The following is an 18371-nucleotide window of genomic DNA, read 5'->3' as shown; positions in this document are numbered from 1 at the left end:
AGAAGACTAACTGCTGGACGGACAAAAGCTGGCAAAAGCACTTAACTGGAAAGCCTATTCTGTTCACTGCAGGCTTCACTTGTCCACATCACACTAGTGAAAGTTACGTAATACACCACGATTGATCTCCCACAATAGTTGTAATGTCACAAATGATGATCATATGTGCATGCCCTAAACTCACATTTGAGGTGCCTCTTCAATATATTAATGTGAAAACAGCTTTCTAGTGTCAAACTCTGCACACCCTTCTGTACAGTGTAGCTCAAACATCCAACTGAAGGAAAAAGAAGAAAAACACATTTTTTTGAGTAAAGGGAGACTTTAAATATAAAGTGAGCCACGTGCCTGCTGAAAGACAAGAAATTAGCCAGCTACACAAAATTCAATGCCAGAGTTTTTAATAAGCTGTTTGACCATCAGATGGAAGTGATTTGAAGTAAGAAACGGCAGCCCAGCATGTTTTTGTGCTTATGTCTGAGTGTTTGTGCAGGTTCTATGGTTAAAAGGATGATGATGATGATGTCCCCGGACACTCTCTTAGCCCTGAGTTAGCTGTGCCCTGTCATGCTTCAGCCCGTTCACGCTGGGAGAAGCAGCAGCTGTAAGCAGCTTTTATTCTCTCCCACCTCTCATCATCATACTGATCCCTGTTAATCGCGTCGGGTCAGGTTTTAGCATCACAGTGTAGTAGTTTATGTAAGCTTTAAGACTTATCTACCTGTGTGTATAAGTGTGTGTGTGTGTGTGCATGTAGGGGTGCATTTGCGATTTCTCACGGGAAAGGTTTAGAGTGTATCTCTTGGGCACACATGAAAGCTTGCATTCTGACTCATCTCTCTGCACAGTAGATGTGTGAGCACCTGCTTCTCTCTGACCACATACACAATACATACACACACACAATCACTTTCAAGCCCTCTTTTTGAATGAACGTAGTATTTCAACATGATGCTAAAATGCGTCAATGTTAAAGTGCGTTTTATCTAAACTGATATAGATACAACATATGAAGTTGAATCATTTTATGCATAAGTACATGGTGTAAAAGAAAATTAAAGAAAACCAGCATTTACTTAGAAAAGTGCAAACCAGAGTTGCTCTGACAGCACTATTTTTCTCTCATTAACCAAATTTACAATATACTATATGCAGCTATATATTTCTATATAGGTACTGTATATGTGTGCCTATATGCCCAGTGTAGACCTGTTAAGGCTATGATGTTGAAATGTGGTCTTGTTTAGGGCAACACAGGGTGAAAAACAAAAAAAGGATCAAAGTCTAATAACTTTCATAGATTTCAATTTGCTGGGTGTGTGAACAGAAGAATTGAGTGAAATAACCAATAAACAGTGGCAACATTCCAGGAACACCATACAATATGATGCAATACAACATAATACCGCCCCAGTAATTGCACCACTGATTTTTGTTTGGCATCAATTGAGTCATTTTAAGCCTGTAGATTGCGTTACTGTTAAGCAAATATGCCCTTGAGAGTTAGTGTTAGTGAGGTTCTACTGGTGTTTCTGTTGAGAGTTTTGTCCTTGCCACACCACATAATCTAAAAGTATCTCCAGATGTTTGGAGGATGCAATAATCTGCCCTCTTCATTTCACAAATTGTCTCATTTTGACTTTATATTCAACAGAAATACAGCTGCAACAGTTAACTGATTTTTCGATTTGTTGATCTACAAAAAAAATATATATTTTTTTCTTTCTTCCAGCTAAAATCACTGGTTCCAATATCACAAATGTGGTTATGTTAGTTTTTCCTTTATTTTTCTGTGACAATAAACAGATTACAATTGGGTTTTGGACTATGGTCAGAAAACATTTTGAACATTTTGAGTAAGTATGGGCTCGGGGCCCTAATCCTGTCCATCCTCACCACTCACAATGAAAATCTGAGTATCTTCAACTCTGCCAGCTCCAGCTCCGCTTCCTGTCTTTTCATCAGTGTTGTCGCCTCCAAACCATACAACATAGCTGGTCTCACTACCCTCTTGTAAACCTTTTCTTTCACTCTTGTTGGTACCCTTCCGTCTCACCTCACTCCTTACACTCTTCTCCACCCTGCCTGCAGTATATTCTTCATCTCTCTTCACACTCCCCGTTACTTTGAACGGTTGAGTCATCCACCTTTGCCACCAAAAATCTACTCCAGGCATCCTCACCATTCTGCTGTCCTCCCTCTCAATTACCCACATGTATTCTGTCTTGCTCCTACTGACTTTGATTCCTCTTCTCTCCAGTGCGTACCTTCACCTGTCCACGCTCTTCTCAATCTGCCCTCTGCTCTCACTATAGATCACAATGTTGTCTGTGAACATCATAGTTCTCAGAGACTGTCTGATCTCGTCAGTCAACCTGTCCATCACCATTGAAAACAAGAAAAGGCTCAGAGCTGATCCTTGACGTAGTCCCACCTCCACCTTGAACCAATCCATCACTCCTACCATGCACTTTACTTCTGTCACACTGCACTCATACATATCCTACAAAACTCTCACATTCTTCTCTGCCACTCCCAACTTCCTACACCACACCTCCTCTCTTGGCACCCTTTTATATGATTTTTTGTGGATCCTCGAAGACACAATGCAACTCCTTCTGACCCTCTCTATACTTCCTCATAAAAATTCTTAAGGCAAACAAAAAATATGTAGTGCTCTTTCCTGGCATGAAACCATATTGCTGCTCACTAATCATCACCTCTCCTCTTAACCTAGTTTCCACCACTTCTGTAGTTACTAAAGCTCTGCATAAATGCTTGGAATCAGTACCAGTACACTTAATCTCCACTCCTCCATCATCCTCTCACTTTCCAGGATTGTGTTAAACAATCTAGTTAAGAACTCCACTGTCATCTCTCCTAAACATCACCATGCCTCTACATGTCATCTGGACCAACCGTCTTTTTACTCTTCATCCTCCTCATAGTTGCCCTCTCTTCATCCTTGCTAATCCACCACACTTCCTGATTCACAATGCTCACATCATTGTCCAACCTTCTCTCTCATTTTCTTTATCAATAGGCCCTTAAAATTCTCCTTCCACCATCTCAACACAATCTCCTTACTAGTCAGCACATTTCCATCTGTCTTCTTCATCACTCTACCCTGCTGCACATCAGGGGCGGATGTAGGAGTTGACAAGATCCCGACGTAAGGCCAGAGCACCCAGAGCCAGGGCCAATTATTTTTAGGATGGTTCACTTGAGCGAAATTGAATTTTACTGCATTGTATGACTACTGCAAACATTAGTAGTAGTAGCAGTGATTTATTTTGGTCCTCATTAACAATTAAAAAAAAAGAATGCACATAGAAATAAATAAATACCAAGGTATTTAATCAAGAGGAAAACAAAAAAAATAATATTGAATTACTTTTCACTCAGTAACACTGCCATTACTGAAATGTCTTCAGAAGTTTCATTCTTAATTGCAATTATTATAAATTCACTCAGATTCAGTCAGCAGCTGGGTCAAGTGACTCTTCAGAAAAAGTGACTTCAACCAGGGTTTTTGTTGTTGTTGTTTTTTAAAATAGATTTGAAGCTTTTGAGAAAACATTCAGGGCTGTAGCCCTAGAAGGCATCCTCCTAGCTCCATCTTTGCTGCACATCCCTCTCAGATCTGTCCCTCTCTCTGGCTAATCAGAACAAGTCCTTTTCTCCTTCGTCAGTGTCCAATCTCTCATACAGCTCACCATATCTGTTTTCCTTAGCCTTCACCACCTCTCTCTTTGCCTCAAGCCACACCTCCTGGTATTCCTGTCTACTTCCTTCATTTGTCTGGCTATGCCACTTTTTCTTCACCACCTTCTTTCTCTGCATATTTTTTTGTTCTTCCTAATTCCACCACCAGATGTCCTAGTACCTTGTTTTCTGTCCAGATGACACATCAGCTAACTTCACTACTACCCTGCGCCTGTCTTAACTTTAACTCCATTATTTAACTTCCACTTGTTGACCTCTTCTTGGTTAACAAAGTCATCCCACATCCCAGACCACCATCCAATGCTGCCTAGCTACGTTCTCTCCTGCCACCAACATGCCCATTGAAGTCTGCTCCAATCACCACTCTCTCCTCCTTTGGTACACTTCCCACCACTTCATCTACCTCACTCCAGAATCTTCCTCTTCCATCTCACACACAACTTGTGGGGCAAGTTAATAGCTGAAATAGTCAACAGGTTAATAGAAATAGAAAATAATAAATAAACAGATTTTTTAACTTAGAAAATGACGAAAAGTTTCAAAAATCATATGCCAAACAGAGAAAGACCTTTATATATCATTAACGCCAAAAGCAAAAGAACATAAATAACAATAATGATATTGATGATACCGTTCAGTCAGAAAGAACATCAAGGACACTTTTTTAGTTGTGTGCACTCTGTACTCCTTCACATAGCTATGAGTGTTAACTCTCAGCTTTATATGAGTGTTTTTACACCCACATGAGATACACATTGTAGGAAATGCAACCCTTTACTACTCCTGGATTTTGGGGAACAGAAAATAATTGTCAAAGTTATCACATACTGCATAATATTTGGTTGCAAAATCCTTTTCGGTGACATGGACATCAGCAGACACTTGGCATCTTTCCTGATGATGCCCTTCCAGGCTTCTAGTGCAGCCAGATTTTCTGTTGTCAGTCTGGTCTTCAGCAGTGGAGCACAGCATCAGTTGGATTGAGGTCAGGTGACTGATTTGGCTGGGTTAAAACATTCCACTGTTTGGCCATATAACCTCTACGGTTGCCTCTTTTTTCAAGTTTAGGATCCTGCCACATTGTCCGAAAGTTGGCTGACTATGTATGAAAAACGTAGCAAGTCCTACACTGTATGTCACTGTCAATATTGATATGAAACACCCTGAATTCTTGACGTCAGCACTTTAACCTCATATTCATTGTTTCATTTCAAATTGAAGTAAAGCAACAGTTTCCCAATGCCTTCTGACTTTACTGTACGTGCATAGTGTGTGTGTATGTGTGCATGTGGTGTGCTCATTGAGGATAAAGGTGGACGATAACAAAGATAGAAAATCACAACCTAAACCGATCTTCAGATGAAAAGATGAATAATGATGGAAAAGAAAAATCTAGTATGTATTAAAAAAAGAAAAACAGGTAAAGGAAAGGGAAAATCGATAGACAGACAGACATCGATGTCAGAAGCTTGCTGCAGTGCAAGGGGTTAGCTGATGAAGCCGGTATGGTGCCAAGAGAAGGTGGAGGACAGCTGTTACACATATGCCATCGCAACAGGATGTACAGGTAGAGAGGATCTATGAAGGAGGAATGCAGAGATGAGATCAAGGTTCAAAGATGCCCCTACAAAGCACAGCTCAGGCAGAATGGGGCTGGACCAGAGCATGGGGATCATATAGGTACCCCACCTTTTTCAAGCTTACACCTGACTTTCTCACTTCTCATGAAAGAACAAATCTGCCCGACCACAAGACTAAGATATCAACCTTTAACTTAATTCTTCATGGGCGCACACCCTCTTCCCCACCTGCTGTGTCTTCCTCTAATTGAGTTCTGTCACTTTCTCATGTCCCCCAGTGGTACCGACCCACTGACTTCTCACCCCACTTAACCTGTCTCGCCTTTTTTTTTCTTTTTCATCCGTAATCCTGTCTCCCCTTCAGCTCACTGTGAAGAGCGTTTGGTCCTTTTTTGCACCTAACCCGCTTTTCCTCATCAAACACATCACCTCTCTTCTTTATGCTCTCTCGCTGCTTTATTGCCCTGGGTCTGTGTGCAATAGGCTAACTTTCCTCTACCAAATCTCCATTTGTGTGTCTCCCTTCTCCTCTTCTTTCTGCTATACTCCAGTGCGGCACTCACTCGCTGTTTGTTCTTACTCTTTCTTTATTTTCGCACTTCATGGCGTGCATCTTGTATACATTGTGTGTCTCTGCTGGTTCCTCTCCATCTTTGTTTTTGTTTTGTCACATCTTCTTGCTCTGTACACTTCACGAAACCTGCCACTCTCAAGTCCTGATCCTCTCCACACCTCTCCTTTTCTTTTCTCTTCTTCCTGTCTTCTTTGCTGTGTGAGTTAATGTAGGAAACCCACGGGGAAACGAGGTAGAATTGGGTTCTCATTCGTCTTTTCTATTCCTTCCATAAATCAAAGCTCACTCTTTGAAGACTTCTTTCTTTCTGCAATATCCTTTACTCTGAGAAATAAATGGAGGATTGTCAACAAGGCGCACTTTTGCCCTGTTAACATCATCTTCTATGGGCTGTAGCTATAAGCCTAATTATTTTTGCCAAGCAGAGTGGACAGAGAAATGATTTTATTTCACCAGGATAGATTAGACAGTGTTTCCTCCTGAGCCTCTTTTCTAAAGTTCTCCACCTCCCCGCTTTGATGTGAAATGACCTTACAGTATAATGAGCATGAAGGTACCTGCACTCATAAATTCTGTGATGAATTGTATATTTACATTCATCCAAACCAAAGTACTGAAGAAAAGGAGGGAAAGTTTGCAGCTATAAACAGAATATGTGTGTGTGTGCAGCCCTTTGTATCTGTGAGTTTGTGTGTGTGTGTTATGGAGACACAAACACAAGGGACTGTAGCTTTGAATAACATCAAGATCAAAAGCCCCCGGGTGGGTATATATTCAACTGCTAAGAAAAAACCCCAGGGAAGGTGTCTCTTCTCTCCAGGGAGTCCAGAAAGAGCAGCACAATTAGGCTCCACCCATTTAAGATCAACACTTCTTCTCTCCTCCAGCCAGGTGTCTGTATATGTGGGTTTCATTTGATGAGGATCAACTGATCATCAGCGTAGAAAGATGAAACAGACAGAAATAAGTGGTTACAAAACACTTTCCTCATCTTTTGGTAATGGTTTATTTTACAGGTGCTTTCATTTTTTAGGACATTTTACAGAAGGTGTGATGCAACTTATTACAAATTATAAGAAAAAACAGAAACAAGTGTTATGTTGGCACAGATGGTAAGCACTCAGTCATTATATTTAGGTCCATTGTTGTTAATTTGCAAACATTTTCAATTAATCAGACTTTTTACAATTCTTTGAATGACAGAAAATACTTACAGTGCATCCGGAAGGTATTCACACCTCTTAACTTCCTCCACATTTTGTTATGTTATAGCCTTATTCCAAAATGGATTAAATTCCTTTTTTTTCTCATCAATCGACACACAATACCCCATAATGACAAATCGAAAAAGGGTTTTTAGAAATTGTTGCAAATGTATTAAAAAAAACAAACTGAAATATTGCATGTACATAAGTATTCACTCCCTTTGCTATGACACTCAAAATTGAGCTCAGGTGTATCCTGTTTCCACTGATCATCCTTGAGATATTTCTACAACTTGATTGGAGTCCACCTGTAGTAAATTCAATTGATTGGACATGATTTGGAAAGGCACACCCCTGTCTATAAAAGGTCCCACTGTTGACTGTGCATGTCAGAGAGGAAACCAAGACATGAAGTCAAAGGAATTGTCTGTAAACCTCTGAGACAGGATTGTATCGAGAAACAGATCTGGGGAAGGGTACAAAAACATTTCTGCAGCATTGAAGGTCCCGAAGAGCACAGTGGTCTCCATCATTCGTAAATGGAAGACGTTGATGGGAGAACCTTCCAGAAGGACAACCGTCTCTGCTGCACTCCACCAATCAGGCCTTTATGGTAGAGTGGCCTGACGGAAGCCTGTACTCAGTAAAAGGCACATGATAGCCAGCTTGGAGTTTGCCTGAAGGCACCTAAAGGACTCTCAGACCCTGAGAAACAAGATTATTTGGTCTGATGAAAAACAAGATTGAACTGAATGCCAATCGTCATGTCTGGAGGTAACCAGGCACCTCATCACCTGGCTAATAGCATCCCTACGGTGAAGCATGGTGGTGGCAGCTTCATGCTGTGGGGATGTTTTTCAGCGGCAGGAACTGGGAGACTAGTCAGGATCGAGGGAAAGATGAACGGAGCAAAGTACAGAGAGATCCTTGATGAAAACCTGCTCTAGAGTACTCAGGACCTCAGACTGGGGTGAAGGTTTACCTTCCAACAGGACAACGACCCTAAGCACACAGCCAAGACAATGAAAGAGTGGCTTCGGGACTAGTCTGTGAATGTCCTTGAGTGGCCCAGCCAGAGACCAGACTTGAACCTGATTGAACATCTCTGGAAAGACCTGAAAATAGCTGTGCAGCGACACTCCCCATCTAACCTGACGGAGCTTGAGAGGATCTGCAGAGAAGAATGGGAGAAATACCCCAAATACAGGTGTTCCAAGCATGTAGCTTCATACCCAAGAAGACTTGAGGCTGTAAATCGCAGCCAAGGGTGCCTCAACAAAGTACTGAGTAAAGGGTGTAAATACTTATGTACATGCAATATTTCAGTCTTTTATTTTTAATACATTTGCAAAATGTTCTAAACTTTTTCGCTTTGTCATAATGGCGTACTGTGTGTAGATTGATGAGAGAGGGGGAAAAAATGAATTTAATCCATTTTGGAATAAGGCTGTAACATAGCAAAATGTGGGGAAAGTGAAGGGGTGTGAATACTTTCCGGATGCACCGTATATTGGCATAATAGACACTTTGTTAAAAACTCTATAATGAGCACATTTCCCATTTATTACCAAATTACACAACCCATTCAAAGAAAATTTCCCAAGAATAAACAGTTAGATACTTTCAGGAAATCATTTGGAAATTAGTAGGAAATCAAGTGATGCATAAATTAAACTGTTACTGACATCCTGGATAGATGCTTACTCATTATCTTTTAATTGTTTTATGAAAATAATCTTGTACTAATATATTTTTTGACACATAAAACTGCACATTTGAAGAAGTATTTTCTGTCTGGTGAACAACTGTAAAGAGTCGTATTTATTAAGATTTTTTTCAAATGAGCAACTACATATGAAGCCAAATATAAGTGAGTGGGTATTCACCAAATAAACAAAACTTTTTTTGTAAAAAAAAACCCCTTGCTATAAGATTTCCTACAAATTGACCGTTAAATACCTGCAAATTACTCAGACAATAAACCCCAATAATAATTTCAGCAATAGCCATTCAAAGTATTACCATTCTGTAATTGCCACTGTATATAGTAGTCTTCATTGTTACTGGCAGAGTCCACCTTCCTCACATGGGATTTAATACCCATTACTACCCATTCACAAAGGAAATGATCCATACACATACTGGACATGAATCATTTCCTTAGCAGAAGACCAGTCTGAGTGCATGCACCGTTTCATGTAGAGCGGAAGTCATCCAATCATGACTTCAGTATTACTGTGTCAGACATTTCCGACAGAGTAGCTGCTCTTGATATACGTCAAATTGAATGAAAGCTTGGTATCTGTATTATCAAATTGTACTGTTTATTGTCGCCAGTAACTTCATGTGTCACCCAGTTAACCAAGACTGAAATCATAAGGATGATATTTAACTGTTATAAAGTTATTAGTATCGCTGCACCTTACAGCCATTATTATTTTGATTAATTTGTCGAATATTTTCCTAATCAATCAATTAATTTTTTGGTCAATAAAATGGTGAAAAATGTCAATCTCTGTTTCCCAAAGTCTGAGTTAACATCCTCAAATGTCTTGTTTTGTCCCAAACAAACTTTCCACACCTCAAGGATATTCAGTTTATTGTCATAAAGACCAATGACACAATATTCACATTTAACAAAACGTAATCAGCAAATTTGGGCTTTTTTCATTATTAAAACAGTCAGTGATTAATTTAATTGCTGGCAACTAATCGATTAATTGACCAATCATTGCAGCTCCAGTCCCCTTCAGTTTTCTTTTCTTTTTTTTTTCTTTTTTCTATTTTTGTCCTGCTAGTGGCACAATTATAATATACAACTATATTTCTTTGTGTGTCTATTGTGTCTCACCAAAACATAACAGCAAGATATCCAAACTATTTCAGCACAAATTGCACAAATTTAAGTTTGAGCTGAACACATTTTTTTGAAATCTTGCTGGCCTGACTGCTACCACCGCAATCAAACAGAAATGTCCATCTCTGAGAACTATCAAAATCCAGTGGCAGATTGCTATTGGTATATTCATGCTTCCTGGAGTATGAATTGTTTTCATCTGAAGTGCTGAAGTTTCTGGAACTGTTGCAAAAGTTCTTAATCTCTATTGCATGTGATAAGTGTAATATGGATGTAATCTTACAAATAAACAGCATTTGTGACATTTTCATTATACCCCCAGATGCTTTTCTACTGTAATTCATTTCTGATGAACACTGCTGATATTGTATGATGAAAGACTGTAATTCACATTTCTAATGTATACCCAAAGCTTTATACAACCTTTACCTAAGTCATCACTAGAAAACCTGACCCGGGTTAGGCTGATAGGATAGCTCAGCAGTGAACAAGCGAACCGAGATTTGTCCTGACTTAATTTCCATTAGTGATATCTTTGGATTTCCCCAAAAGACTTTCATCTGCCCCCAGAGAAGTACATATTTTGTGTTGTGTTAATGCAGCTGCAGTCAGCAACAGCAACAGCAACAGCAACAGTATTAGATTTTCCTGCTGTTAAAAAGCAGAGAAACAGCAAAGGCTTAGAAATAACAGTACCTTGGTATGATGTGCAGGGTGGTTGACAAAAATACAGTAAATTGGTCCAGTAAGTCTGGCCTTACCAAGATAGCAATTAAAGGACCCTAGAAATACCAAGCATCACCAAAAACTAATTCAAATATGAATTCCAACTATAGTCAGGGGTTGTGAATTAATATAGTCAGTGAACATCCTCAGTCTACCTCACAGGTAGAGTAACATGAACGAGTGTGTTTGTATAACTGCATGTGTGTGCTTATTTGAGATGAAATTTTGAACATAACACTCACTTCTCAGATCTTACTGTGTGTATGATCTAATGTATCCAGTTTCACGTGCTTGTGCTTGTCACTTTTTTTCCTCTGTTGTTGAAGGTTTTTGAGTGTCTCAACAAAAAAGGAAATAAATCCTTGTATTTTCAGGCACATGCACAAGTCTGGCATGGTTCTGCTTGTCTTGTTCTCGTGGGGCATTTTGAGTTTAGACAAAGGAACATGAACAGCATATTTCCATATGTAATACATTATATGGCTTATGCCACCTGGGCTTCCTTGATGTGTGTTTGATGTGAAACCCAGTGGTACAAGTAAGCTCTCCTGCTTTGAAGGTGTATCGATGAGCATGAATGCTAGATGGATCATGAAGTGAATTCACATGAAAGACCTATTATGAATGAAATAGGAGATATTTGAAAATAAAAGGATGCGACATACACACACACACAGACACACAGACTCATAACCCTTGGGAAGCGACCATGGAAGATAATCTTTCTCAGTAAGGTGGAATATGCTTATTTAAACGCCTCAGTTACAAATTCATTTAAACACATTCCTGAAGCTCTGTAAGTGATCAGTGAAGAATAATAGATGCAACACTCTTTTTCTTACCACTCTCTGAACAACATTAAAGGGTGTGAATATCTAATCTGTTTTTATCTGTTTCTCTCTTTTGCCTGTGTCACCCTTTCATGTTCGCTTTCTTTGTTTCGTCTCCACTTCTTCTCGTCTGTCCTGTCTCTTTTTAAAAAACGTGTCTGGCCTGTCCTGCTCATCTTTTTCTATACATTTATCGTTGTCTATACATCTCAGGCATTGGCACCCAGGATGGTAGTGCAACGAAAGATGAGGATTTCAAGGGTAAGTCCCAGAGGCAGGTCCAGTTCAACCCGGGACAGACAAGCGCCATGTGGAGGGTTCGGATCCTGACTGATGGGAAGTACGAGCAGGCAGAGACCTTCCAGATTTTGCTATCGGAGCCAGTGATGGGAGTGCTGGAGTTCCCTGCTACAGCAACAGCTGAGATCCTGGATCCCAATGATGGTCAGTATTCATCATGCACACACTTTAGCGTGAGCTCAGCATGAACATGGTTATTTTAGGGTTAATATTCTTGATATTAATGTGGTGCCAATATGATCTTTCTGTCCACATCTACATCAGACAGACTATAAAAGCTGAAATCTGTTTTACTTTTTGGCACATTTAGTTTGAATACTTTCATCTTGGAGGTAATGCAGAATACTAAAATGCCTTTCAAGATGCTCAATACAAGTACAAAATAATGGGCTGGCAACATCCGTCTGTAACAGGGATGTCCAAACTGTTTTTTGTTTAAGTTGTTCAAAAAATGAAACTTGATCGGCGGCTGTGTGCCAGCTCAAGCACACTGCATGGGATTCTAAAGTACTGTATAGAAATGCAAATTAATTCAAACAAATACATTTTGTATTTTCTTTATTGCATTACAAATTTAAATCAAAATCAGACCCCATGGACAAGCAGTATGGAGAATTGATTTGACTTGATAAGAGAAGTGTTTTGCTTCGCCTAACAGAACAGATAAATATGAATGCAGAGCCAGTGAGGTTTCCACAACACAAAAGCCCATATTCCTTCTACAACCCAATGAAAAATGCTTTTTTACCATGTATCACATTTACTATGTGAAGCATCAGTAAACACAACACCCACTGAATGAAGAATTGTCAATATAAACATTGTTTACTGTAGATTCAAATCCATGTCAAATCTTCCCTCCGGCAAGGAGGATAGATATAGCCTTGACATGACAGTTAGTAGAGATTTACCATAGCCATGAAGTTTGTTTTTCATTACTGTTGTGTCTTTACACTCACTGGTTGTAGTGAGTGCAATTACTCACATCCCAAAACCCAACAATAGAAAAAGCAGTATAATTATAGTTATTTTTTTCTGTTAGCATCAGGCTGAATCAAAGGTTCTCCTTAAGTATTGCTATTGCTGTTTACCAGTGAACGTTGGTCAAACTGTAATGGCTATGTACAAAAGTATCTCAGTTTATATTTCACAAAACTTCAGTCAATCTCTCTTAATTGGATGGTAATCTGCCATTTTCAACCTTCTAGTTCTTTGTGTCTTTGTCTTTAAATTGAATAATGAAATATTGAGTAGTGTGACAAAACTGCCTGCTCCTCTCCATTAAGGCTAGATTTAATCTTCTGCAACTTTCATGTTTTTTATGTATTGCTCTCTTCTTCAGTACAATTTTAAGTAATTATAAATTTGCAACAAAGATGGAAACGCTGAAGCTACTATTATGGTGTCAAACAACAGCTGCTCCCATCACGCTCTCTCCCTCATTTTATCTTCTTGTTCTCTCTTTCACCATGTCTTGACCCTCCCCTCACATTCTGCCTCCTCAATCTATCCTCCCCTGTGAGTTAATTATGGTGTGTGTAGAGGGCAGGGGTTGGTTTGTTTTCTGTTATCTCCGGGGATTGTCTAATGTGACAGAGATGTGCCACTCTGTACTCTAATGGTCCAGTGAAGCTTTGGCTATGCCTGTGGCGTAAGAACAACTCCAGCTTCTTTCTCTAATGATGAAAACTGGCTTTGTCTGGTCTTCTGGTTAGCCTGAAGATTCCCTCCCTCGAGGATAAGTCAGCTCAGCTAATATCAGCTTTAGAGTAGGAGAGAGCATCGCTAAGCTTTCCCCAAAAGTGTTTCAAAATTAAGGAAAGCATAACAAGCAGAGTTTGTTCTTACAGCATGGGCAGTCTCTGTTTGTAGATGCCTGGAGCAATTCAATATTATTTTCTTTTTCTTGTGGCTGTAAGAACGTATACCCTCTGCATAAGCCTGTTGCTACTTTGATTAATAACGAGGAGTGGGTTTGTCCCATAGCGCATTTTCACCCATTCTCAGTGCTTCAGCAGACACAAACTCTAGTTTTCCTCCTGCACAACTTTAGGATTTTCTTTCTTATATAATCCATGCACAGTGCTGACTAAAGATGAAGGTGGCGGCCTGCTGTTTGACTGTTGACTGTTGCTGCAAGCAGTATCAGCATCTAGCCACAGTCATTGATATCTTTCTTGCTTCCTCTACAACAAGGACTCTATGTATCAGTGGAGCTGTTAACATCTTCACATTCTCAAACAGTAACTCTCTTAGATTTGGAGACGTTACCGAGGTCATTCCACTGAATAATGAATAAATCTTTTTTTCTCTCATAACTTTTTTTTTCTGAAACTGCAAGACCACTTGTAGGCAAGTACACTCTCAAAATGATACGAGCTTTGTTTCAGTTAGGATATAAAATCTCTAATAATGCCGTACCCATTAAACAAGGACCTTCTTTTTTTGAGATTGCCATTACTTTGAACTTTGACATTGTGTTGTGCTGTGGTTAGAGAAATAGGTTCAAAGGTGCAGTTAACTGTAGTCTGTAGAGGCTGTTTTGTTTGACATTTAAAGTTAAGTTTTAGACATAATGTATATCTGATGGGTATAACCAACAATACATGTGTAAAATGCACAATTTTACACACCACAACAACCAGATAACCATAAACAAAGAAAATATCCCTGCATCAATAGAATATTCATGATATTATCAATAATGGAGAAGTTCTGGGCATAGAAACAAAAGCCAAACAGATTTTGTGTGTTTTCTTTTTCTTTTGGCAAGACAATAGATATATCAGGTTTGAGTAGGCACTATTTTAACACACTCTGAAAAAGCATGTGTTGTTTTTTTTTCTCCCTATGAATGTTTTAAAATGACTGTGTGTTTTCCCCGAGGAGATGAACTGAAAATGTGCCTCTCTAAATCTTAGGTGGACTTATAGGCACTACAAGAGTCAAGTGCAGTGGTGTATCAGGCATATCGGGACAAATCCCAGTGGGCCACCGCATGGGTGGGCTGGTGGACCGTCTAAAACATCCTTAAAGTTATTACTGGCCCTGTCTATCTCTTTAACGACCCTCTCTGTGTGCCTGTCATTCAGGGTGCATAAGAGAGCATGCAGTGGGGGTTTTCTGGGACTGGGCTCACTGGCCAATCACAACCTAGATATATACTGTAAATATGTAATCAACCTTCACTGACCTGACCCGAGCCACCTCCTACACCTCTTGGCCAGTCCCAGCGGATAAGCCCAGGGCTGAATTTCTTTCCCAGTACACCCCTGGTGAAGTGTGAGGTGAAATGTGAAAGGACTGTGAGGAGACGACGTGTGCAGTATATGTGTGCAGAGAGGGAAGAAAATCGGGGTATAGTGAGCAGTGTGTGTTTGTGTGTGTGCGTGTGTGGAATAGGTAAGTGGTGGACCCTAATCCCCTGCTATGAGTTCCTGTACCCCCCTGGGGAGTGACAGATTGTGGGCAGCGACAGAGAGGAGAAGTGGAGGAGAGGGGAGAAGATTGAGAGGAGAGAAAATGATTTAGGGAGAGTTACTGTAGAAGAAGAGAGATGTTTGACCCCCTGCGGTGTGCAAGATTGTTTTATGTTGATGACTCCATCCCAAGGAGGCATCTCAGGTGTTCATCTCTTTTTGAACACTGGGGGTTGAATCGAACATCCAAATCTGTTTTGCGTTGACTTTTCATGCTTCAGCCCTCGCCACTTTAATGCAACTTTTTGTTGCACAAGCGTGCCATGGGGGTCTCAGTTCTCATCACTCACTCACTCATTCATTCATCCACTCACTCAAAAGAGATGGGAGGTTGGACAAAGTCACAGGGAGATCTAGGACGAGCTGGAACTCAGTCTGCTATGTTCATATTTTTATTGGTCCCTGTGCGTCTGTGGAAAATAGCTCCAACATTTATTGTTTCTGTAATGTCACTAAGTTCTTCGTTTTGATAGATGGTGCTTTCACTGGCTTTGAGTTTCACTCTGAATCACAAACTCCTCTCACAGATTAAGAGAGGAGTAGAAAAGAGAGAAAGAAAATAAGAGAAATGGTTTATCTGACCCCTCTATGTGTAGGGGAGTCAGTGTGTGAAACTCCCAGCTGATTTGCTCTGTAAGGATGAACTAAAAGGCTTGCATATGTAATTATCTGCGACACACTATGTAGTAAGAAAAAAAGGGGTCTCTTTGAAGAGCACCTCTGGTGGCATCAAACCGAAAACTGTGATGGAGAGTTATTTTTGAATATGAATAAGCACACCGCAGGACCACCACTTCAATAGATCCGAATTTGAAAAAAAAAAAAAGTCAGCTGCAGCTCACTAATGCTAAGCCAGAACAAAAGCCTGTATCAGTCCTTGATGCTCTAATGTTCTGTGGATTTTTGCAGATTGTTATACATATCATTACCCTTTTCTTTTTTCCTATGACTCCCTCTACTCTTCTCTCTTCTCCTCCAGAGTCGACTGTGTTCTTCCCTGAACAGATCCACTCAGTAGAGGAGGATATTGGGGAGCTTTTCATCCCAGTGCACCGCAGTGGAGACATCAGTGAGGAGCTCATGGTGGTCTGCTACACTCAGCAGGGTATGGACTAGCCTTTTTTCACCTCATCTAACCCATTTAGTATGCTCCCTCAGTGTATGCTGTCTTCCTGCCTGTCTCCCTGCCTGTCTGCCAGCCTGCCTGCCTGCTGGCTTTCCTGGTCAAACAGATCATATCAGATGTTAGTTGTTGAAACTTAAAAAGTCAGTGGATAATTTGGACAACATAAATTCACTTGGATAATTAAAACAAATGAGGTACATCAATAACTGATTTAATTGTTGTTCAGGGATTCTGCATTTATTGAAAGACCTGCCAATCGATTTGAGAATTGAAACAGGTTTCTGTCTTTTAAAGGTGGTATCTATGTATATTGTTTTAATGTAATGTTTATGGATGATAGACTTTCAGGTGCACCTGTCGCACCTATCCAGTGTGACAGTGCTAGTGATGTCTACTGGCATACTAGAAGAGTTCACACCACATTTGCATTTTCATAAATCGCATCTAGCAGCATAACCTCAGTAGTATCACACTTAGCTGTTAGCCTGGTTTTACGGTAGTTAATTCAAATCAAAGATGTGTTTCTACACAACCTCCAGTCTCTTTGTGATCATTTAAATCTCCTTCCAATAATTTGCAGATGGTAATGTGTGAAAAGATACATATTTCAGCCTGTACCTTCTCTCCACACAGTTAAATACCTAAAAGATGGCTTAATGAAGGCACTGTTGTTAAATGTCAAAAGGCTGCAGTGGCTACACCACAGGTTTCCATTTTAACAAAACCTTAGGGGGTGGTCTATGTTCTCATTGTGCTCAGTCATTAAAACTAATACACTGACCTGATGGGCTTGCTGTAATGAAAGATCAAATGTTCACAAGTTATAATGGCTACATTAAGTGTCTGAATTTTCATTGAACTGAAAGAAAATATGCATCTCATTACTGATTGTCACAAACTCTTATGAAGAGTCTGCTTCACACTACTTTTCACATTTAATTTAGCTCAATATGAATATGCAATGGATATATTATAGGAAAAGCTCAAGTTTTCTGATGTCTTATACAAATAAAAATGTTTTTAGTATGTACTTTCAGTCATTTTTAGCCAAAGACTTGCCACTGTCTTCACCTTTCCTTTGCTGGTCTCTCTAAAGGCTCTGCCTCAGGGACGATTCCCACCACTGTCCTGTCTTACTCGGACTACATATCCCGCACCGAAGAGCATAGCAGCATCCTTCGTTTCGACAAGGGTGAGAGGGAGAAGCACTGTCGCGTGGTTATCATTGATGACTCTTTGTACGAGGGAGAAGAGAATTTCAACATCACACTGTCACTGCCTGTCGGGGGGCGTCTGGGAATGCACTACCCCACCGCCAAAGTCAATATCTTGGAAGACATGGATGATGGTAAGGCATGCTGATGCTGCACTGGTGCAGTACAGTATCTGTCACTCAGTCAGTAATTACCCATGTTCATTGCTGTGCTTAATTACTTCCCCCGTATTTCTATTTCCAGTGATCTTTCTGTACAAGTTTCAATAACTTTTTAGAGAAAAGTTTTAAATGAAGCTTTGGTTAACACTTTTCCCCTTGAATGCAATATATCTAAAATTAAACGGATGAAAGGTCTTCCTGAACTTTGCAAAAGGCTTTTTGTCTCCAAGGAAAGGCTGAGAAAATACAATTTATTTCATATTTGTGTAGGACTTAGGTTAAAAACCACTTGCTTATGCACAAATGTAACCGCAAAGTGTGAATTCACAGTGGAAGAAGTTCTGGTGTTTTGAATTGTCATCAAAGCCTTTACAAAGCCACAGTTCCCTTAATTAAGCTTATTTAAAAACATACTGGTGTTGAGTTATGCAGGATAAGGAGTGCTGGGAACACCCTGACATACACCCTAAGTACCCACAGCAGACACATGAAATCAAACTCATGTCTCACTGTCATTCAGACAGTTTTTAATCACAGTTGAGACTCACACAGGAGTCCAGTGGGACTTCATTATTACATATATCCCTGGTCTG

General features: G+C 39.9%; 1 protein-coding gene across 1 annotated transcript in view; it reads left to right on the top strand.

Annotated features, from left to right (window-relative positions):
• The window catches only part of LOC133994434 (FRAS1-related extracellular matrix protein 2-like), a 60236-nt gene that overhangs the window by 23056 nt on the left and 18809 nt on the right, over window positions 1-18371 (top strand). Inside the window, exons 5-7 of the mRNA XM_062433687.1 lie at window positions 11712-11942; window positions 16257-16382; window positions 17500-17751. Coding sequence (XP_062289671.1) covers window positions 11712-11942; window positions 16257-16382; window positions 17500-17751 — 609 coding nt within the window. The remainder of the gene's footprint in view (window positions 1-11711; window positions 11943-16256; window positions 16383-17499; window positions 17752-18371) is intronic.

Source organism: Scomber scombrus, chromosome 14 (genome assembly GCF_963691925.1).
Source record: "Scomber scombrus chromosome 14, fScoSco1.1, whole genome shotgun sequence".
NCBI lineage: Eukaryota > Metazoa > Chordata > Actinopteri > Scombriformes > Scombridae > Scomber > Scomber scombrus.
Note: the sequence above shows the minus strand (reverse complement) of the source record. Positions and strands in the feature narration are given on the sequence as shown.